Source organism: Delphinapterus leucas, chromosome 15 (assembly GCF_059928025.1).
Source record: "Delphinapterus leucas isolate spDelLeu-1000000601 "Yukka" chromosome 15, BTC_Dleu_Yukka2, whole genome shotgun sequence".
Taxonomy (NCBI): domain Eukaryota; kingdom Metazoa; phylum Chordata; class Mammalia; order Artiodactyla; family Monodontidae; genus Delphinapterus; species Delphinapterus leucas.
Window position 1 is genome coordinate 87,815,233 of NC_143143.1, and position 23,217 is coordinate 87,838,449.

A 23,217-nucleotide genomic window follows, 5' to 3' on the forward strand; every position below is an offset into this window, starting at 1 on the left:
TCCCCTCAGCCCCGACTCCCACAGACTCTGCTGGGCACGGGGGCCGAGCCCCAGAGCCTCTGCACCCCACACCCAGCCCAGAGCCGGCACGGAGCAAGTGGGAAAGTGGGGGATGGACAGACAGATGGATGATGGATGGACAGGCAGACAGACGCCTGGTGAGGTTTCCCCAAGGAGAGGAGCCTGGCGGCTATGCTACCTGGATTGGCCAGACCAGCGGGGCAGGCTCTGCGCCCGTGCTTACAGGCACGCCTGCTCCAACGAGAGGCTGGAGGGCTTTTCACTGACATGGCAGAGAGGAAATGGGTCAAATCCACAAATGAAATCAACTGAAAGAAACCAAGACCCAAATAAAACAAACCCAAACAATGGACGGGACGGCAGAGTGGAGAATGTTCCCAAGTGCAAACACTCAGGAGGTGACGCAGAGGTGGGAGGGGCCGCGGGCTGCCCAGACTGGAGAGCAGAGGGTGAATTCCCGCTGGGTGCAAAGCTTCAAAGGACGCTGGCGCTCTCAGTGGGGGGCTGCCCCGTGCCCTGCTGGGCTGCCCCAATCACAGCGCCTCAAAGCTGTGTCTGCACAGCACATAGGCGGCCGGGGCTTGCTGGGCAAAGCGAACACGTTTCTGAACCCCAGTGCTGGCTCCCGTCCTAAAACGTTTTAATGTAACCAATACAGGAAGCCCCTTCTCTTTCCTCCCAGCCGGCTGTGGGCTGAGTGATGGTTTGGGGCCACCCAGCACCAGAACCGAGGGTAGCTGGGGGCTGGTCCAGGACTGAGTCTGGTCTCTGAAGGACACGTGGACCGCCTACCCCACGGCCACCTGACCTCTGGGAATAGAGGCTCTGAATTCTGATTCAGATCCCAGGGAAGGCTCTGCCCACAGGAGCTGTGGGCCCCCTGGGTGCGCCCAGCCCCGGCTCACCCCGGCGAGACCCCGTCTGAGCCTGGGGTGGTCAGCGCTGGCGAGGGCACCCGAGTGTTGATGCTGCAAATCAGAGGAAACGTCAACAGGGTTCACGGGAGGGGGATGTGCGAATTCCCCTCAGATGCATCCCCGCTAGCACTGGGCCTGAAGGTGGGCCGCTTCCCAGCTGCAAGGGGGCACGGGGCAGGGGGACTTTCCTCTGTATGTCAGAGCTCAGCCTTCCGCCTGTGACATCTGTGGGGATCGTGGGGGGCAGCTCCGCAGCACAGGAGCCCTCAGACTGGAGGAGCTGGGGGTGCACTGACCCCTGGTGCCCACAGCCCAGGGCCTCCCCTGTCTCTGCTCAGGCCAGGACCTCCGTGGCACGGGGACCCATTTAAGAGGCCAGGTCGCAGGCCTCTGTGGCCAGCCCTCAGCTTCTCTTTCCCTCCCCCACTGCCTGATGGGGCCAGCAGGTCACTAACAGCATTCTGCAGGAGGCTGGTAGCCGCACACTTACAGCCGTCCTCCTCCTCGGTGACAACGCTGGCCACGTGGCAGGCACAGATGAAGCCCACAAGCTGAAAGACATGGAGACATCACTCAGGGTGAGGCCCCGGGAGCCACAGAAGCATCATCGTGGGACGTGGGCCCCAGCGCATCCTAACCAAGCAGCCACTGCCCCTCCTGGCCTCGGTGTCCTTGTCTGTAACACTGATCGAGGGGAGTGATCTGCCAGCCTCCTTAGCTCTGGAGTTCCAGGCGGCGTCCACTCCCCAGTGGGGCTGACCAAGCCCTTGCTTGAACGGGGGGATGAGATGCAGAGAGAAGCCCTGGGAGACACATGACTGCAGCCTGAAGGTCCCCCAGGCTGACCGTGCCCCCACAGGCTGACACCCCTGTGACAGCCAAGCCATCCTCCCCAGCACCTCTCGCCGTAAGCAGACCACTGTCAGGTTTCTCCTCCTTGGAAGCCATGGTAGAGAAGCTTCGAGCCAGCCAAGCTCATGGTGTGCACAGCAGTGCAGGGGAGACAGACCGAGGACTTGGTGCAGCGGGCAGCTCGGGGCAGAGTGGACGGGGCTGGCTGGAGCTGAGGGCTTGGCCTGGCAGATGTTCACTAGCCAGGCTCCTCAGAGGATGCTCGGACTTCAGGGCAAAGAGGACAGGCCTGCATTAAACCCCCACAGATGCCCGGGCACCAGGGCCACTGCAGCAGAAAGGGCTCCAGTTGAGAGGGGGCAAGGCCGGCACTGCCCACAGCCCGGGTGATGGTAAGCATGGGGGAAGGGGGAGTTATTCCATGCATGGTGTTTACTGCATCCTCTTTGATGAGAACGAGGGGCCCAGCCCTGACCCTCTGCTGGGGCTGACAGACAATGCACAGGGCGGCCCGGAGTGGGCAGCAAAATGCATCTTGAAGCCACAGGGTCTCGTGGAAGGCCCACAGCCCCGTGTGCTGGCAGGACCCGTGGAGGGGCAGCCCCGCCCCAGCTCATCCTGGAGGGGAGCCTCTTCCACAGAAGCTGGAAACCTGAGAGGTGGCCCAGGACGGCAAAGTCACGCCCTCTGGCCTCTCTCTGCCCTGTAGGTCAGCCCAGCATCCTCTGGGGCATCACCTATTGTCTTTGGTCACCCCCATAGCAAGCAGTGGTCTCGACCCTGAGGATATAGCACATAGTGAGGTTCCAGTAGTGGTGGGTCAGAGGTGCCCCACCTGCCCCTGCAGGTGCTCCCTCCACATTCCCCACCCTGCATGGTGTGGCCAGTGTCCACCAGCGCCCTCCAGCTTGGGTTGGCCCATGCGGAGCCCAGCAGGAGACTGGGGGGGGAGGGGGAGAAGAAGGGCTCGTATCCCCCAGCCCCTTCTCTGCCAGCACAACTCCTGCCCACCTCCCTTCAGGCTGGGGTGGCAACAGCTCAGCCACGAGCCCCAGGGGAGGGGGATATCCCGTGGGGTCCCCGACACGGCACCTATGCTTAGAACAGCCCCTTCACCTGCCCCCGGGAATTAACCTAAGCTGAGTGCCTCACCACTGTCTTGCTGGGACCCTGACTGATCAGGGGAATAAGCAGAAAAGATGTTTCGCGGGGGGTACCTGCCATGGAGGAGCTGCAGCGGGTCTTCTGAGAGAGGGTGGTGGGGTCTGTCTGTGGGGCAACCACAGCCGGGGCAGGAAGCCAGCCAGTGGTGCAGCTTTAGGGGCAAAGGGCCACGGGAAGGAGAGACTGGCCTCCCATCAGCAGTGGCAAGACCTCAGGGGGGTTACTCTCACCGAAGAACAAGCCCAACAGCCTCCCTTGACGCCCCACATGCCTTGAAGGAGGAGACGGAGCTGGAAGGGCTCGGAAGCCCGTCCTTCCAGGCGGCAGGTCGGGGGCCTCCTCTGTGCCTGTCTCCCTGCCATTGCAAGGCAGACCTGAGCTGCCTCCCGACGCCCGAGAGCTGGCCGAGGTGCTGAAAACGCCTCCGCAGCCCCGCGCTGTGGGCGGGGCGCTGGGGGAGGCCGCCCCACCTGCCACACCTCTGCCCGCCCACCGCCCCTCCCAGGCGCCCTCGGGATCCGGCCCAGCTCCTCCCTGAGGCTCTCAGACCTGCCCGTCCCGCCCCCCAGCACCGGCCGACTGTGCAGCCAAGGGTCTGCTGCTCCTGGACCCTCAAAAGCAAGCAGCAGAGGGCTGCCTGGTATTTAGAAGCCGGCATTTCACTGAAGACCTACTGTATAACACAGGGAACTCTACTCGATATTGTGTAATAACCCCTACTGGAAAAGAATCTGAAAAAGAATGGATATATGTATACGTATAACTGAACCACTTTGCTGTACATCTGAAACTGACACAGTGTTGTAAGTCAAATATACCCCAATATAAAATAAAAATTATATTAAAAAAAGAGGGCTTCCCTGGTGGCGCAGTGGTTGAGAGTCCGCCTGCCGATGCAGGGGATACCGGTTCGTGCCCCGGTCCGGGAAGATCCCACATGCCGCGAAGCGGCTGGGCCCGTGAGCCATGGCCGCTGGGCCTGCGCGTCTGGAGCCTGTGCTCTGCAACAGGAGAGGCCACAGCAGTGAGAGGACCGTGTACCCCCCCCCAAAAAAAAGAAACCCCCATCCCTGGGGATGAAGGATCAAAGTGAGAAGTCTCTGTCTCTGCCATCACGTGCAGTCAGAAACGCCCAGGAGAATCCTCCTTTGTTCTTTTCCGCTTGCTTCCTGTTACCTTTTCACAGATTCTGTACGTGATTTCAGAAGCTCTGACCTGTATCCTTGGCAAGCGGTTCTTTCTCCTTTCGAGGAATGCACCCAGGTTCCCAAGTATTTTGGGAAAACCAGAGCCCTCTTTTTGCCTCAGTGAATGAGCCATGGTGGGAGAGAGAATGTCCCAGCACCCGAGGGACCGGCAGCACCCAGATGCCCCAAAGTCTGGATTTCTGCAGGTCCTGTAAGAGCAGGAGGGGAGGGAGCCCTGGGAGCTCGAGAGGCACCCAAACTGTCACGTGTTTTCTGCCAGGGAAAGCCCTAGACCTGGCATTCAGCTTCCAACGTCAGCTGTTGGCACAGAGCATCCGTGCTATAAACCCAGCATCCAGCCGGACACGGTGCTGTTGGCCTGCGAGCACCCAAGCAGTCAGGAGCCTCCAGGTCTGACCAGCGCCCTCCAGTGGCCGCACCCATCCCGCCCGAGCCCTGGAGTCAGCCGGGGCTGCCAGCCACTGGTCCAGCCCGCTCCGGCCCTTCCCGTCTGACCACTTCTCTGGAGCTGCAGACAAAACACCCCAGGCTCGACTAAGTTTGAATTTCAGATACGGAATGAAACCATTTTTAGTATAAGTAGCTCCCAAACATGGCATGGAACACGCTTACACTAAAACTTGCTGTTTATCTGAAATTCAAATTTCACTGGGCGTCCTGCATTTTTACTTGCGGAATCTACACCCCTACTCTCTATGCCGCGGGAGCAGAAGAGGCCAGCGTGCAGGCCAGGCTGGGTCTCCCCCGCCCCTGGCCCCCACGGTCGGATTGTCGGGTATGGAAACAGACGCTCTGACTTGGAGGAGCTGTGGAGAAGCTCCCAGGCCTCCTCCCCTGCCACGCTGCCTCCAGGGTGGGGGGGTGGGGCTGCAGGAGCCTTCACCTTGATCCCCCTCACGGAGGGTCCTACCTGCCTGCCCGACCCCACTGCATCATCAGAAGTTTCAGGTTCTGTCCCCTCGGTTCATCCTCACGCCAGCCCTGGGGTTGGAATTGGTTTTCTGCCCACTTTGCGGAGTGGGTGGCCCAGGCCACACAGGTGGGGGTGGGGGTGCGGTTCCTTAACCTCTGGGCAGGGACGGTGTGAAGAGGGGCTCCCCGCCCCCTGCAGAGGACCTCCTCTGCCTCCACAGGAAAGGCTGAGACCGGGGCCCACAGCAGGATGAGCCCCTCCCCCCGCCACACCTCCCCTCCCCCCCCCCCCACTCACCGCCACCAAGATCTGCAGAGCGCTGTGCAGGGCCTCCACGTAGCCATGCTCCAGGGTGCAGCCAATGCCTGGCACCAGGGCCTGGCTGTCCGGGGGACCCAGGCTGGCCGCCGGCTCCTTGTGCACACAGCCCGGGCCATGCTCATGCCACCAGGAGTGGTGCCAGGAGAGTCTGAAGGTCAGGAGCCCGCTGTCCTGGGGGAGGGGGGAGGGGTGGGGGTGGGGGTGGGGTGGGGTGTGTGGGACCAGGTCAGCACCAGGGACAGAGCCAAACCCCACCCACTGCGGCCCAGATGGGCTCCCTGAGAAGCGCAAGGGGTACTCTGCCCTCCTGCCTCCCCTGCCCCGGCCCCTTGGGCTCCAGCCATCGGGAGCAGGGGGCACCAAGGCCCTCCCAGTCGTTCCCATGTAGGGAAGGCCTCCGTGTGCTTGCCATGGGCCCTGGCTCACACCCCGTCCTCCAGGAAGGCCTCCCGGCCCAGGACAGACACCCAGGACACACTCTAACGGTGCCCTGGGCCCCTCCTTTGCATGTCAGGCCAACGCTGCCATTTCAGGTACATCTGAACTAACCTCTGTTTCCCCCACTGCTGCCCAGGTGTAGTCCCAGGAAGCAGGGGCCATCTGCTCCACTGCCCACCCGTGCCACCCCACTCCTGGCTCTTAGACTCCCCTCTGAGCTTTGGGCAAAGATGAAATACAGTGCTTTGTGTGAAGTGCCTGAATCAGCTGCATAGGCAGGCTTTGCTCACACTGATGCTCCCAGAACATGGCTTGGATGAGGTGTCCCCTCCCCTGCAGGGGGGACCTGGGGACTTTATCAGCATTTGAAGGAGTAGCCCAGAGGGTGGGCAGGGGGACGACATCCCCTCTGCCTGGCTGCCCCGGCGGTGTTCCCGCCTGCGCCCTTCTGCAAAGGCTGGTCTCTCTGCTCCTGCTCCGCAGCCCTGACTCTCCTTCCAGGTGCTGCCCAGGTTTCAGGCCCCCTCGTCCAGGAAGCCTTCCCGGTGCATCTACTACCAGCTGGAGACCACCTGCCAACCAATGCCCACAGCCCCTCATCCATCCATCAGATCACTGATCTTTCCCCAAAACTTTACTGAGTCGCTGCTATGGGCCGGGACTGTTCAGGGTGCGAGGGAGAGAACCATGAAGAGACCTGACCTCTGCCACCATCGGGGAGCCGCGCGATAAACAAGCAAACACATCCAGTGCCCCCGGGCCCTCGCCAAGATCCCTTCCGTTTGCGTGAGTTTCCCATGACTTAACTCACCTTTGAGAGGCCCCCCACTTCCAAGTAGAAGCAGATAATGAAGACATTCCAGGTGACCCAGGCGGCCGCCCACACTGCGTACTGTGGAGACAAGAGAGGGCGGGGGAGGGGGTGGGGGGGAGGGAATGTGACTTTGCACCTCCCCCTTGGAGGACAAGGCCTCTGCAGGGTGGGGGGGCTCTGGTCCCCGAGTCTGGAGCCCAGGATGCTCCGTTTGGCGGAGGGTGTCCCTGAGCCCACCGGGAAGAGGTCCCACACTGTGCCAAAAGGGCGACAAGGCTCCTGCCCCAGCAGGGCCGGGGAACACCTAGGAGATGGGGAACAGCGGGCTGGAGGGGGCCAGCACAGAGCACACTTCCCGAGCTTGGTGTCCTGTCCCAGAGGTGCCCGTGGCCCATGCCACATGAACCAATGACAAGCAAGGGCAGAGCACCCCCAAAACCCACCCCAAAGATTGCCCCCAAGAGCTGCCTGCAGCGGGGAGGGCTGCCAGCTGGTACCTGCTTTCGTCACGTTTTACTGAGACGCAGCCCCGCCCATTGTGCGGCACTGCTCAGGCTGTGTCTGGGCCATGACAGGGCTGAGTACCTTCCATGAGACTGTGTGGCCTTTACAGGAGGGTTTGCTGCAAACCCTGATCCAGACCAATTATTCTGATCTGTACTGAACGAAAATGCTACTCTGCTTGGAGCAAAACTTTCTGCACATCGTCTGAGCTTCTCCAGAGGCAGGACGGTCGGGGGCATGGGACCACGGGCAGGGAGGGGGTGCTGAGACATGCTGGGTTCCAGTTCCGCCTTGGGCCCCTGGCAGGTGCTCTGCAGCTGTTTCCCAGAAGCAACCCGGAAGCCACAATGTCCAGGTCAGAACTCAGGCGTCCAGGCTGTGGGAAGGTCCGAGCCTGGGGGTCTGTGCGGCTGAAATCCAGGCCTTTCCAGGTTTTCTCATGGCTTCCAGGAAAATACTGCCACTGAAGCCCCCCATGTCGGTCATCCCGGCCCCCCTGCCCACAGGAGAAGGGCCGGAGCAGAGCGGACTCACCACCACGATGTAGCGAGGCCGGTACTGGATGGTGCCGAAGAGCCCCAGGATGACCACGACAATGTGGGTGAAGGTGGCCAGGATGGGTGCCCACTGGTAGCCCAGGAAATCGAATACCTGCCGCTCCAGGGCGGTGACCTAGGAGCAGGGCAGGCGTGTGAGGGGCGGCGGACCCCTGGGAGCCCCAGGTCCCGCTCCTGCCTGATCGCCACCATCCAGCGCCCACTGTGGTCTCGGCTATGCAACAAAAATCTCCAAACAAGTCGACGGGCCTGGAAGCATCACCACTGGGGTGTCCCTCTTGGAACAAGCCCCCGCCCTCAGCTTCCTCACCTGCAGAACGGGAACACGGCGGCCGCTCTAAATTCGGGGGCTGCAGGGCCAAACAGCAAACGTGGGGCAGGATGGTCGAGTGGGACACTGGGCTCCTTGGGCCCCCAGATCAGCACCCTCCCCGTCTGTGGGGCTCTCTCACCGCTTTGGGGCCTCTCTTTCCAGGACGTTCCCACCGCTCCCCCGCTCTGTGGATGCCAACCCTGCAGGCTCGGCCGACAGAGGACCGATGCCAGGGGATCAGATATGCCTAAGAAACCTGCCGTTTTATACGCAGGGGAGATGGACCAGATCTGAGCTTGGTCGTGACTTCAGAAAGCATTCCCTCATTCATTCATTCATTCACTCATCATGTTTGTGGGGCCGAGCTTATCACCAGGAGAAAGTATGACCGAAGCCACTGCACCCCAGATGCCATCCCATCTGTATTCACGGCAAGGAAGGTGCGGCGAACAAGGGCAGAGAGGACCAGCACATCCCAGAGGACGGTGGCAGAGAAAGGACAGCAGAGCAGCACGGCCCGTGGCTGCCCTGCACAATGTCCCCGTGGGCCACCATGTGTCCAGCACTCATTGTCACTGCAGAGGCGAGAGAGCCATCTGGACCCAGAGCAGGTGGGCTCGGGGGCCATCCACTGAGCCCGGGGGTGGGGGGGACCCTGCAGGGCGGAGGAGGGAGGGGAGCCCCTCCCAGCAGGCAGCCTCAGGCCGGCATTGGAGAAGCCAGACTTCTCACAGCCGGGCGGGGGAGGTCACCGCATGCCCCTCCTCAGGACTGGATGGGCTGAGGCCAGCACAGCAGGGCTGGGACAGAGGGGAGTGGGCGGGACGGGGCTGCGAGGGGTAGCCTCCCTCCCACGTGGCCCCCGGCACTGAAGGACAGAGCCCAGCCAGGTGAGCCTTTGTGGACCGGCCCTGTGGTCACCAGGCCTGCTGGCCACAGAAGCCCCTACTGCAGCCCGGGTGCTCGGCCCTCCCCTGACCACCCTCCTCTCCTCTGCTCCAGGCCTGTGTCCTGGAGCCCTCACGGGACCCCCGCCAGCCCCCAGGAAACAGCTGCTGTGGTGCGTCCTGGGCACTGCCCAGCCACTGTGGTTGGCCTGGACCAGGTAATAGCTATTTCCAAGAGGTCTCAGGGAGGCGGCATTCCAAGCGTGTCCTGCAGGGGGGCTGGGGTCTGCCCTAGAAAACAGCTGGAGTGGGGAGTGGGGAGGCGGGAGCAGACCCACAACGGGGCATCCCATCAGGCAATTTCCAGCGGGATGGCGTCCCGCAGCAGGGTGGCCAGACAGAACCCCCAGGGAGAGGCGCCAGAATGCTCTTCCCCGACGGGAGGAAGCACACAGTAGGTACAGAGCCACGGCGCAGAGTGGAGACCTTGGCAGTGAACTGGGCCAGCTTCAGGGCACGAGGATGAGCAGTCATTGAGCCCCCTCCCCAGTCCGCTGGACTGTGTCCAGGGAAGGCTGTTCCCTGGCGGGTGGGCGCCAGCAGCCCCCCCAGGCCTTCAGGGACACCCCACTTCAGGGATGCCCACGCCCTTTAGACAAAGTCTGAGCTCCCCGCGTGGGCTCGGGCCCTACCACCTGCCCCTCCCCCCCCAACAGACCCTCACTGCCACGTCCCCGAGACCCTGCATCTCTCAACTCCCAGAGCCACACTCCTGCCTCACCTGGGTCCTCCGCATGCAGCTGTCTCTGCGGGAGCCCCGCCACACGCACTTCTCCCCAGGTGCCTTGCATTCTCACACGCCTGCGCCTCAGTCCACTCCGTGTCAATGTCAGCAGCGCTGACCCAGGACAGCAGGAGGGTCTGTCTGTCCGTCTGTCTACAGATGTCGCCTGGGCTAGGCCACTGCCTAGCCCCGAACGAGCCTCCTCGCCCATGAGGGCTCAGCTGTCCCATCTTGGCGTGGCCCCTGGTGCCCAGAGGAGGCCTGCACATTGAAACTCCTCAATTACAGATTTTGGGCAAGGAGACAAGCATCTGAGGGCAGAGGGCCTGCCTCTGCTGCCTCACGAGAGCCCGGCCCCGCCTGACTGGGCAGTCGTGGGCTGGTGGACTCGACCCCACGCGGGCAGTCTCCACGGAGGACAGCCACGTGGGCCCTTGGCCGCAGATGAGGGCAGGGAGGGTGGATGGGCCAAGGTCCGAGGTGGTGCAAAAGGAGGTGGTGCAAAAGGAGGGGGAGGGGCCACACATGAAAGGCCTACACTGTGGTGGGAAGCTCCGTGGGGCAGGGAAGAAGAGATGCACATCCACACACACACACATGCGCACACATGTGCACCCACACGCATACACGAGCACACATGTGCACGCACACAGGCCTCGGGGCAGAGCTGGCCGACAGCACCTGTTCTAGACACAGAATGAAATTTCAGTCTTAGCCCCAGGCCTCCCCTTGGTGCCCAGAAGCCCCTGACCAATGGGCAGGGACGCCTGCCCTGCTTGAAGTCGCCCGGGGTGCCATGCACGGGGCGGGGAGGCGGAGTGAGGGTGCCCCAGGTCCCCTTCCTACCCCACCCCGACCCATCACCGGCCGCCGGCACTGCCCTGGGAGGCCCAGACTCAGGGCCAGCCTGGCTGTGCCTCCCTGCTGACGTCTAAGTCTGAGGGGCGGCCCCCAGGGTCTGCTTGCCAGAGAGACCCCACAGCTGGCAGGGTGGGGCTGGTGGGGGTGTCTATTTCGTTTCTAAGCCAAGGTACTGGAAGGCTCAGCTCTCTGCAGTGCCCCAGTGGCCTGCTCACTGGTCCCAAACCCCTCGCTGGGCCCTGGCTCCCATCAGAGCCAGGGCCCAGCCTGGGAAAGGGCCTCAGGGTGCTGCAGCTGGCTCAGAGTGGACAAACGTCACGCTATTCTTCAGGGAGAGGGCTCTGAGATGTTCAGGCCTTTGTCCCATAGCTGGGTAACAGGAAAACTCTCACGCTTGTCAAAAAGAGAAAAGAAAGCAGAGGACTCCCCACAGGGCTTCCCCCTCGGCTCCCCCCGCCCCGCCCCCCACAGTGACCAGAGCAGTGGGCGGCGTCAAACCTCTTCCTGCTCCGCTGCCCCCTGCACCCGGCGGAGGAGGGACAGGTGCACGGCCGGGACAGAGGGCCGTTTGCAGCTGTCCGCTGCTCTTAGCTGTGGCCACTGGCCGCATGGGGACATAGCTCCGTCCCGGCCCTAAGGCTCGCCTGGCTGAGACTAAAGAGTCTGCAGGAAGCCCCCATCCAGGGAAACCCTGCTGCCCTCAAGCCTAGATAGCCCTTCCCCCACAGCTGCGGCCAGATCTCCAGAGGCCTGTGGTGGGCTCACCTGTGTGCCGTCCACCACAAGACAGTGAGTGATACCGCTGCTCCAAGGCCCGGGATGGCTCCCTATTGCCAGTGGAGCAGCCCCTGGGCCTTCATGCCTTCTGCAGGCCCGGGCTCTCTCTCAGCCTTATCTGTCCAGCAAAACCCCCCAGACCGCCCACCTCCCTCCTCACTCCCCACCACCCCTGCCCCTCGCTTCCACAGCACTGAGCCTGCTCCACAGGGAAGCTCCAGCAGCTCCTTCCTTCCTCCAGGCAGGCCTGTGTACCTCTGCCCCCTGCCAGCCTGGACAGAAGCCCTGCCCCCAGGCAAAGGACAGAACCCGCATCCGTGCATGGCCGTGGGTGCAGGAGGACTTCCTACTCACAGCCTCTTTGAAGCAAGCCCCTTCCTCCTCCGTGGCCCTCTAGCTCCAGAGAAAGTACCCTGCCAGCTGAGTTAGGAGCACACCCAGGGATCTTGGACAAAGCAGCATTTCCCTTTTAAGACCAGGGACCCAGGGGCTCACCAGCATCTCCTCCCCAGCCCAGGAGCCTCCACCTTTGTTTAGCCCCCACCCCCTAGGCAGCAGGAGCTCCTGAAGCTCCAAAAGCAGAACTGACACTTGGCAGAGGGATGCCCAAGTCCTCCAACAAAGCTCTGCATCCAGAGGACCCAGCTCTGCATGCAGGCCCGGACACAAAAGACAGGGAAGCACAGCCCCGAGCACAGGCTCAACCTCTCCTCCGCTCCCGGACTCTCCAGGCCAGGGCAAAGGGGAGGGGCCTCCTCCTCCAGCTTGGGGCGTCAGGGGTGGGCACGGCGGGGCTCACACACCCCTACACAGACACACCGGCAGACATGCAGACAGACACACACTCCCAAATTCACAAGCACCCTGGCCACCAGGGGCTGTCAGGTCTCAGAAACTGGACTCCGCCGCTCACTCATTGCCTAGTGCTGGCTTCGGAAAGGGAACACACACAAACACACACACACACACACGCACACACCCTCGCAACGCTCCTTGCGCGCGCACGCGGGGCCACACATACCTTCCGACACGTGTGGACACCGCCCGCAGCGGCGCCCCTTCCCAGCCGCGCGCACGGGACTTGGAGATCGCGGAGCCCGGCGCTCCCGCGGGAAGGGTTTTGTACCACGACAGGCACTTCCAACGGCTCCCCAGCACCTGCCACGTCTCTCCGGACCCCGCGGCCGCCCCGCCCCGCGCCCCCAGCCCGGACTCCGCGCGCGCGCACACACGGCGGGGCGCGCCGGGGCGCACGGAGGGGCCGTCGGGGTCGCACATAGGGCGCTGGCTTCCCACCCCACCCGGACGGCGGGGAACTTCGGCCGCAGAAGCGTGCGGGTCCGAGCCATGCCCAGTCGGGAGCCCCCAGGGGCTGTCGCGGACCCAGCGGGCAGGGCTGAGTGTGGGGATGGCGTCCGGATCCCCCAATGCGCTGGGACTGCCGGGCCCGAGGAGGGGTCGCCGCTCACCAGCTGGAAAGTGCAGAGGAAGATGAGCGTGCAGCGGCCGGAGCAGCAGCCCATGGTTCCGGCCCGGCCCGCGGGCGCCGCCTCTGCGAGTCTGGACCAGGTGCCACCAGCGCGCGGGACGCCCGGCGCCTGGGCCCGCAGCCCCCGCCCTTCACTTTCCCCCATTCCCGCCCCGCCAGTCCCCGGCCCCCGGCCCCGCCCCACTCTGCAGCGTCCCTCCCCCCCATTGCAGGGCTCCGCCCCGCCTGGCCCGCGATCCCAGGTCCCCGAAGTCCCTGCCCCCCCGCCCCCCGCTGCAGCCCCGCCCCCGCCCCACAGACTCGAGATCACGGCCGGCCAGTTCCCACCCCGCAGCCCCAGCCAGTCCTCTGTCCCGCCCTGCTCGGCAGCCCCGGGTCCCCCAGCCCAGCCCCGCCCCTCCGAATAACAGCTGCGCAGCGTCTCTCTCCCTCTCTAGCCCGACTCGCAGCCTCTGGGGACTTGTGCCAGCTGGGGAGGGGGCGCGGGACCCCTTCTTAAAGGGGCGATGGCGCAGCTTGTCAGGCGGTGCGGAGCTGGAGGGGCTGCGCGGTGGCCCCAGGGCAGACCCAGAGCTGCTGCAGACCTGCCCCATAGAGTCCAGGATAACCCCCAGGATATCCTACCCCGAGCCCCGCACCCGCACCTCCCGCGCTTGCCCCGGGCTCTCGTGTGACCCACCCACCCAACCTCCTTCCTAATGGGTTCCCGGGCGCACTCCATCCCTGAGGCATCCTGGACTAGGTCAGGAGCTCCCAGGTCCCCCTGCGGGGGTGAGGACTCAGGAGGAGGAGGGGCGGTCTAGCCTACCAGGAGCTCACCTGCCCAGGCACGGCGGGGAGGGGGGGGGCTGCAGGCCAGGCCAGGGTCAGGCCTGAGGGGGAGGTTCCCTGGGAGACCCTGGGCTGTAGGCAGCTTTGGGGCACGGGACCTGTGCTTGGTGGAGGGAGGGCTAGATGAAGACCTCCATGCGCAGAGGTGTGGAGGTGGGACTGAGCAAGATGTAGGGCTGATGGTGGGAGTGAGGCAGGTAAGGAGGGGGCCGGAGATGTGGGCACAGGCTGGCTTGGGCTTTACCCCACTGGTCATAGGCAGTCGCTGGGTTCTATATCAGGGTGACCCATGGTCAAGTGAGTCTCGTGCTGGGATGCGGGCTGTGGCCCTGGTCAGACCCCGGGGGGAGAAGGACCCAGACAGAGTGGCCAGCGAGGGGCAGCCCAGCACGTGGCACTTCAGCCTTGGGCCACGGGTCTTGGGTCCAGCAGTCCAGAACCAGAGGGTCCCAGCCCCGTGGTGACGGTGGTGACAGGGTGCCTCGAGACTAAGCAGCACCTCCAGGCAAGGGCATTTGCAGAGAGGTTGCTGGACATTGGGTCCTTGGAGCTCTGGCCACCCTGTTATCACCAGCCCCCTTCCCAGAGGAGGGACCTGAGACCAATTTCCCATGGCAACCTCAATTCCTGACCCCACTCATGTGAGTTCACAAACTACCCGGAGTTTTCCCCTCCGTGATTTTGGTTCCCCCGCATGCATTTGCCCACCTGTGCCAGGATGCATGGGCCATGGCTGTCACCGCGCTGTCTGCAGACAGAAGCCAGACAAGCACCTGAAAAGAGAAAAGCCATTCAGAACCATGAGAGACCACTTCACACCCACCAGGATGGCTGGAATCCACAGACACAGCAAGTGCTGGCCAGGACTCAGAGAAACCAGAACGTGCACACACTGCTGGTAGCGGTGTAAAACGGTGCAGCCGCCGTGGAAAACAGTCTGGCAGGTCCTCAGAGGTTAAATATGAAGTTACCATGGGACCCAGCAATTCTACTCCTAGATATTTACCGCAAAGAAACCAAAATGTCCACACAAGTGTTTCAGCGGCATCGTTTATAAGGGCCCAGAGTGGAAACAACGCAGGCACCCCTGAGTGGATGGATACGTTTTGAAATGTGGTCCAGCCGTACAATGGAGTGTATCCAGCTATATAACAAGGTATCTAGTTACTGATACCTGCTGTGCCGAGAACCAACGTTGAAAACCTTATGCGGGGGGCTTCCCTGGTGGCGCAGTGGTTGAGAGCCCGCCTGCCGATGCAGGGGACACGGGTTTGTGCCCTGGTCCGGGAAGATCCCCATGCCGCGGAGCGGCTGAGGCCATAACAGTGAGAGGCCCGTGTACTGCAAAAAAAAAAAAAAAAAAAAAAATTATGCGGGTGAAATAAGTCGTTGCAGGCCAGCCACTCCTCTTCAAAGCTGTCGCCAGGTGGGGGTGGAGTGGGGCTAGCCTCCCCTGCTGGCACCTCCTGGAGGCCTCCTGGGCATCACCCGCTCCAGAAGGACGGGTCCTGGCGGAGGGGTCGGGGGTCAACCAGAGCCGCTCGGACACTGACCTGATGTGTGGAGCTCTGCACAGGGTCAATGGCGTCCATACATCTGGGGCATGCACGCTGGGTGGCCAGGAGGGAACCCCGGGCGCAGAGCCACCCGTTGTACAGATGACAAGCCTATGACTCTCCCTAGGCCCCCTCTGCACTGTGAGACTTTACATAACACTGCACTTCGTATTCCTCCTGGCAGAGGGCTACGGTTCTTGGAGGCTGAATGTTGCCAATTCTGCATTTTACATAGACCCCCAGATGGAACTCAGTGATCAGAGGCCCCCCTTGCCTGAGCCAGATCGGGGCAGCAGGAGACTGCAGTGCTATGTGAGTCATGAGCAGAGAACAGAGGTGGGCTATCTCCAGGCCCCCAGCAGGCCGTCCGAGGAGCTGGGGGACAGACGGCAGCCTGACACCTGGGCAACGCTGCCGGGTCACCAAGGTGAGGCCGGGAATGTCCACACTGCCCACAGCTGAGCACAGACAGCAAATCTGGAGGAAAGCCTGCCCCTGGGGTCTGCGGGCCGAGGTGGCACGGTCGGGGGAGGTGCCCCTGGTTTCCAGGACGCTCTGAGGGTGGGACTGAGTCCCTGGGGGAGGAGCAGTCTCACCCAGAGAAGGCCTCCAGGCAATTTGCTGTGGGAGCTGTAAGTTTACTACAAACTGGGCGGGGGTGGGGTGGGGGGTGGGGGTGGAGCTTAAAACAGCAGAAGTTTATTCTCTCCCAGTTCTGGAGGCCAGAAGTCCAAACTCAAGGTGTCGACAGGGTCACGTTCCCTCTGGAGGCTCCAGGGCGGGACCCATCCTTGAGCCCAGCTCTCGTGGCCCAGGCGTCCCTGGGCTTGTGGCCACGTCACTCACATCTCGGCCTCCATCTTCACACGGCCTTTTCCTCTGTCTGTCCCTCCTCTTCTGTCTCCTGTAAGGACACACTGCGGCCTCACCCAGGTAATCCAGGAGAATCTCATGCGAGATCCTTAATTCAATCCCTGACGAGACCCTTTTCCCAAATAAGGTCCTGTTCACAGGTTCCAGGCAGTAGGGGTGTATCCTCCGGAGGCCACCATTCAGCACTACACTTGGAGAGGCCAGATTGAGGTTTTGGGGGGCCCCCTGCACCCCTCTGCCACCCCCATCCACCCTGCAGAGCTCAGCCATGCCTGTGGCAGAAACAACAGCCGGCCTCAGGGCCTGTGTGGGGTCAGCTCACAGCGGGGCTAGAGGAATTTCAGCTCTGTCAAAACCTCTTGCCTACTAGAGAATGGACTTGAGGATATGGGGAGGGGGAAGGGTAAGCTGTGACAAAGCGAGAGAGAGGCATGGACATATATACACTACCAAACGTAAGGTAGATAGCTAGTGGGAAGCAGCCGCATAGCACAGGGAGATCAGCTCGGTGCTTTGTGGCCGCCTGGAGGGGTGGGATAGGGAGGGTGGGAGGGAGGGAGACGCAAGAGGGAAGAGATATGGGAACATATGTATATGTATAACTGATTCACTTTGTTATAAAGCAGAAACTAACACACCATTGTAAAGCAATTATACTCCAATAAAGATGTTAAAAAGAAAAACAAAAAACCTCTTGCCATCTCTGTTCACCCAGAGTGACGGAAACCGCCATGTGCACAGATGTTTTCAGACGAATTTGGGAGACATTTATAAGTATCAACAAACACTCCCGGAAAGATATTGGCTGAGCCCCAGAACTGCATGTGGGGGGGGCCTGACCCCTTAATCCGAACCAGATAAAAGGCACTGTGGGTCCTGTTCTTCCTTTGAAAGAGCAACAGAGCTGGACAGGCTTCAAAGGACAGAGAGCGGCCTCAGGCTCCCTGGGGTGCCTGACACAGGAGCAAACTCCCTCGGCCCAGGTGGAGGCCCCACGTGCAGACACCCCACTGGTTCTCCCAGACGGACCACAGGCCCTGTGAGGGTGCCCGTTGTCGGGCTGGGGTACAGACGAGGCATTAAATCCAGGAGCCCTCCTGCGGGCCTTTGAGAGCTAGAAGCGCTGGGCGGGAGGAGACAGCTCGCTGCCGTGACCCAGACGCGGCCCAGGTATGTCTCTGGCCCGTCCACCGGCACGTCGGCCCGGGCCTCCTGAGACCCGGTCCAGGAGAGCCCAGAGGACACGTCCGCAGCTCTCACTGGGACCTCGTCATCACTCTCAGTGGTTCAGGGATTAAAGAGGAAAGCGGGGTAGCGGGGGAGTTGCTTAAATATTTGGCTCATTAAGCAAACTGGAAACAAAGGAGAAGGGAAGCTGGTCTGCAGGCCTGTGACCTCTGCTGAGGTCAGCGGCTGCCCCCCCCCCCCCCCCCCCGCCTGGCTCTGCGTTCTTGCTCTCCCTCTGTCTCTGTCTCTCTCTCGATGGAGGGCTGGCATGGGGTACGATTCCCGAGTGGCAAAGGACCGCCCACATCAAGCCACGTTTACCGAGTCCGCAGGAAGGACTCCTGGGCTTTGGGAGCAAAGGGAACGGCAGGTGACAGACTCTTCCAGCCCTGCTGACACCCCCTCCGTCACTCCTGAAGGCTCTGCTTCTGTCTTCGCGCGGGTGGGGGTGGGGTGTGAAGTGACCAGGAGCCCAAGGTCCCTCCCGGGCCCAGAAGCCGCACCTCCTTTCATCTCCCTCGATGTCACGGGACCATGGGGGAGGAGCGATGATGATCCCGCTTCACAGCTTCACAGAGGCTGAGGCTCCACCAGGTCCAGAGACCTGGCCGCCCACAGCTCAAGGCGAGATTGGGTCCAGGTCTGGGTAAGTCCAGAGACGGAGCACAGGGGCAGGGGCTTTGGGAGTGGCAGCAGAGGGAGCCGGGGGCAGGATGGCAGCTCGGTGGCTCCCCTTGCCCTGTGATTTCTCAGCTGGCAGGTGCCTGGGAGGTAAGGATGAGGGATGCTGTGGGCCCCCCGGGGCCACCGGCTCTCAGGCCTCCTGGCTGACCAACCAGGAGCGTTCTCAGCCCAAAATGTGACTGGCTGCGCTTGCGGTCCTTCAAGACCTGATTTCCAACCGCCCGCCCCCCCCCCTCACCCTGCCTCCCCGTCGTGTTGGCCTTGGGGTCAGTGTGTCAGTGGCTGTTCCCAGTTGCCGCCCACCCCCTGGCCGGCCCTTCTCAGCCTCCCCGTGGCGCCAGGTCCTGTGTCCACCTGAAACCCCTCTTCCCTCCTGCCTCCAGGCCAAGTTCCTGCCTCTCTGGAGAGACGATCTGCCTGTCCACCTCCACCCATTCCCTCCCTCCTTCTAGCAGCAGCTCCCTCAAAGAGAAGAGGAGACAGGCAGAGCCCCACCCAGGCCTCCCCAGTGTTCGTACCACGCTGGCTGGGCTCATGCTGGGCCCCGGGGACACAGAGGGGAGCCACAAAATGCCCACCTCAACCTCGGCCACAAGGAGAGCTCACCTGACCTTCGGACTTCTGTTTGGGGTCCTTGCAGTCCTGGGAACCTGCCTCCCCTCTGGGGCTCCAGGGCTGGAGCTCGGGGCTTAGATGCCACAGATCAGCACATTCCATCCCCTTGGCCTGTTATTAGTTTAGAAGTGGACACATGACCCAAGCTAGTGAATCTTGGGGTTTTAGCTGGGATGTGAACAGGGAGCTTACAGCCTTAGGAGCTGCATTTTGGGACCTTCGGATGAAAATGGAACAGCAGAGCAAAGATACAGAGAGAAACCTGGTTCTCAATGATACAGTTGAGCTGCTGGATCAAGCCTCACCTGAAAGCCAACTTACCACTGGACTTTTCACCACATGAGCCAATAACATCCCTTTGTTGTTTAAGCCATGTGGGGTTGGGTTTTCTGTCTCTAACAACTAGAATCTGGATAGGCATGGGAGGGGCTAAGGCAGGGGGTGTGTGGGTCTTCCTGTCATAGCCCCCGGGATCTGAGCCCTCAGGCCTGCAGTCTGAGAAGCTGGCCCTGTCTCAATACATTCCTGGCCGTGACTCGTTAGCCTGTGTGACCAAGTGTCATTCGGCACAGCTGCAAGTTCCTGGGTGTTTTAGGAGGAACGAGAGCTCTGGGTCAGGAGCAGTTGTGCTCCGTAGTGATGCACGGCCTCGTGAATTAGCAGGACCACATTCTGACATTCCTTCCATTTCCTTCATCCTGGGGCCCAGTTCTTCCTGTGCATCATTTAGAGGCAGCAACAGGGGTCGGATGGGTGGGCATCGCGGCACCCTCTGTGCGCCAGGGCCGGCATCGGGACCAACGCTGCCCGGCAGGGGCCCCTCCCTCTCTTCCTACCAGCGCCCAGCAAACAGTCGGCTCCATCCGCATCGCTGGGACAGAGCGAACGATCCTGACCTTGAGCCCTCCCGCTGGGAAACTGGGGCTGTTTCCATGTACCTGAGGCCCTGTCGGCCTCAAGGTGGGTCTAACTGCTCCCTGGAGCCCAGCGGGGGCCAGGTGGCATAGGCATATCCCCTTAAACACTGGGAGAAACAGCCCTGCCCCCGAGCTGAGCCCAATATGGGAGAGATTTCAAGAGGAGTTAAGAGTCCAGAGAGAGACCGAGGGCTCTGGTGACATCCATGGCCGGCGACCACCTCTCCAGGCGGCCCTGGAGCGCTGGCCAGTCAATGGGATTAGATAGTCATTTCAAGATGCCCCCAAGGTCCTGCCATGCCCCAGCCTCCTGGAGGCCCACAGAATGGCTGATCTTTAAATATAGGCAGCGAGACTTCCTGAGAGCCACCCTCCCAGGCAGGGAAGGAGCCTTGTCCTCACGGGGCCCCACATGGCCCCTCCTCAGCCCAGTTCCTGGTTTCAGGAACACAGACCTGTGGGCCATGCCCGGGGTGCGGGGCGGAGCAGTGCTCCTGGGGGCGAGGCGGACACAGCCCTGGCTTCATTTCTCCCCGCGCCCAGGAGCTCTGGACAAGCACTGCTGGGGTGCCTCCAGGGTCTGAGTAGCCTGGGCCCGCATCTGTGTGCTGCTGCCACTGGCCGGGGCCAGGGCGGCCTCTCCGACTCCAAGCTGCCGCCTCTGCCGCTGTGCAAAGCGGGTATGGCAGACCCTGCTTCTCTGGGAAGCCCTGTGGGCGGCGCCTCTTCTGGGCAGACCCCAAAGCCACACCTGTTGTCTCTGTGCGCGTGGGGGACTCAGTACAATGACCTTGAGCCTAACGAGCCTTAAGGCACAAACCACACATGCAATACCGTGCACACATGTATACACACACGCACCAATCACATGCACACACGTGCAAACCCAAACATGCTCACAGATGTGTACACTTACACACATGGCCCTCACCAGTCCTGGGTAGCCTCCGCTGTTTCTTTAGGCTCTGCCACCCCTGATGGCAGCTGGCTGGACCCCCGGGACCCGGAGGTGAGACCCTGACAGGGTCACGGTTGACAAGTGCTCACGGCCCAACCCAGTTTCTGCGTCACTTGCACATGTCTGGAATGAAACTGACCTCTGAGACTGGTGCTGGGTCAGATCAGAGGACACAACTGCGCCCCCAGTGGACGCTCGCCGCACACGCCCTTCTACTCTGAGGAAGATGTTACACAGGCTGGGTACCAACCTCGCCTCCACCACTTACTGCCTTTTCGACCTGGGGCAAATTGCTTACTTGTTCTGTGCCTCCGTTTCTTCACCTGAACAACAGATGCACATCAGGAAGAGCTGCACTGCCGTGCAGTTTACACAGGATCTTCCTTATCGAGCCCAGGGCCTGACTTCAGACAAGCAGGCAGGAAGCGTGGGCCCCTGGCCTGGAAGGGGAATTGGGGTCCTCCTTTCACAGATGGGGAAATTGAGTCCAGGAGGCAGGAGCGCTGTGTCCCGGGTCCCACGGTGACTTCACGGGTGAACTTGTGTGGCCCAGGCCAGCCCCAGCCTTGCGCAGCCATTTACCCCGAGGTTTGCATATTGCTGCCCTCGTATTCCCTTCAGTTTTACTCATATCATATCGAGAGCTTCAGCAGCCCTGGGGAGGAAACCACAAAGATGATCACATTACTCTAACTGGAAATTAATGTACTGCCGGCAGGTCTAGAAGAAAAACAAATTATCTAAATATTTCAGATGGGGTAATAAAACATTTCCAGTTTGCAGCTGCGTGTTCTGCTCCATTCACCACTTCAGTGCCCAGACTGATCCTCTGTTACTTGGTCACTGAGCCAGCCTTGAGATGGCAGAGAGAGGCAGGGGCACCACGGATGCTGTGAGGAGGCAGGCTTGCCCTGTCCTTGCAATGGCCACCTCCCTGCTCTTGGCCCTGGGGATGAGCGTAGCCCCAGGCCTCCAGAGCCTGAGGTGGAGTAGGGGTTGACCTTTTAGCTTTATGATCAGAAAACTGAAAGTTCAGCCTCTGCTCGTTGTCTGCACTAGCAGTGCCAAATGTTGGCTTCCGCTGTGCCCTTTCAGGGACCACCTTCCGTCTTCCTCTCCTCCCTTTCAACATCCTTCATAGCCCGCTTCCTCCAGGGAGCCCACGTGAGGAATCCAGCACGTGGCTCTCGCTCTCTGAACTTGTGGAACCCACACAGTCCCAGCCCCAGGGTCTCGTGCCGAAATCTACACTGTCTCACATTGTCCTTGTGTAGACCCTATGGGTGCCCCGTGCACATCACCTCAGTCCTCTTGTTTCTGTGATGCCAGTGGCTTCTCACTGCAAGCCCTGCTGGCTCCTTCCTGAGGGCTTCCCCTGGCTGCACGAGGTGCTCATGCTAAGCTGGGCACAGGGTGGGCTGGAAGGGCCAGGAAGCTAAGATAACCCTCCAGGGCAGCTTTCAACCAGCAATGGAGGGAAATGCAAATGAGATAACCCAGCATACATGCCAGACACTGGAGCTCTCACACTGCTGGTGGGGTGTGAGATGGTACAGCCATTTTGGAAGACTGCTTCACAATTTCTTATGAGGTTCAACATACACCTCCCCGATCACCCAGCAACCTAACTTCTAGATAATTATGCACAAGAAATGTTAAAATATACCCATGTGAATTTCGGGGCAGCTTTATTCACAATACCCAAGACTCAGAAATGACTCCACTGTCCAATATGTGAGTGGATAAACAAAGAGTTATATTCATTTAACGGAATAGTATTCAGCAATAAAAAGGAATGAAGTGCTGACATGCTATGACATGGATGAACCTTGAAAACATTATGCTAAGTGAAAGAAGCCATTCAGAAGAGTACTTATTGCATGATTCCATTTATATGAAGTTCTAGAACAGGTAAACTAAGAAATGGGGATAAAAGTAAGAACAGTGGTTGCCTGTGATGGAAATGTTCTATAATTGATCATGGTGGAGGTTACACTGCAGTATGCATTTCTCAAAACTCATTGAACGTAAATTGTTGAATGTAAATTATACCTCAGTAAAAACGTTCGTACTTGATCACTCCAAAAGTTCCATAGATCAATGAAGAATATGTGGAATACACATAAGAGCACAGAGTAAAAACAAAACCAAAAATCGCTTGCAGTTATACTCCCCAGAGATCATCACTCTGGACAGTTTTCTTTCTACAGTCATATTTCCCATATTTGGGATCCACACTGCTTTGCAGCCTGCTTGCAACGTCTCCAGCTGTCCTCCGTGCCCCCCCCCCTTCTCCACCTCAGACTGCACCGGTGGGCCTGGCCAGTGGGAGGCAAAATCGGGAGACCAGAGGGTGAGAGGCCAGAGAGGCCGGTATTTATTCCTGTGCCTTCTTCTACTAGGTCACCTTGGGCTGGTCATGCCCTCAACAAAAGATAACAGCTCCTCTTGGGCAGTGGCCCTGAGGACACTGCCCTTCCCGAGTCCGGGAACCCCTCCTTCCCTCTTTTCCTTGGAGTCTGCTGACGTCACAGCTCTGCTGCTCCAGCCCTGGGTTCCCGCAGAATTCCTGCGGTGCCCTAAACCCGCGCATACCCTGCTAACCAGCCCCCTTGTGAGTAAACGCCCATGAATCGTTCTAATTTGAGCAGGCCATCAGTTTCCCGTCTGATCCTGACGGCGCACCGCTGGTGAGCACGGCTGTCGGTCCCCAGGCTACCGCGGTCCCCGCTGGAC

General features: G+C 60.9%; 1 protein-coding gene across 1 annotated transcript; it reads right to left on the reverse strand.

The window, feature by feature from the left end:
* Positions 1-386: 386 nt before the first annotated feature.
* NKAIN4 (sodium/potassium transporting ATPase interacting 4) lies at positions 387-13,229 on the reverse strand. Its single transcript, XM_022597538.2, has 7 exons — positions 12,801-13,229; positions 7,687-7,824; positions 6,646-6,726; positions 5,373-5,567; positions 1,248-1,489; positions 927-989; positions 387-789 (listed from the first exon to the last, which is right to left on the reverse strand). The coding sequence occupies exons 1-7, from the start codon at positions 12,963-12,965 to the stop codon at positions 555-557; spliced, it is 1,119 nt and encodes a 372-aa protein (XP_022453246.2). The 5' UTR covers positions 12,966-13,229; the 3' UTR covers positions 387-554.
* Positions 13,230-23,217: the final 9,988 nt, after the last annotated feature.

Coding starts and splice junctions, on each gene's coding strand:
- NKAIN4 (XM_022597538.2), bottom strand. CDS start 12,965: ATGGGGGAAAGTGAAGGGCGGGGGCTGCGGGCCCAGGCGCCGGGCGTC. Junction 7,825..12,800: donor TCCTCTGCACTTTCCAGCTG/GTGAGCGGCGAC, acceptor CCCTGCTCCTAG/GTCACCGCCCTGGAGCGGCA. Junction 1,490..5,372: donor CTCTGCAGATCTTGGTGGCG/GTGAGTGGGGGG, acceptor CATGTCTTTCAG/CTTGTGGGCTTCATCTGTGC.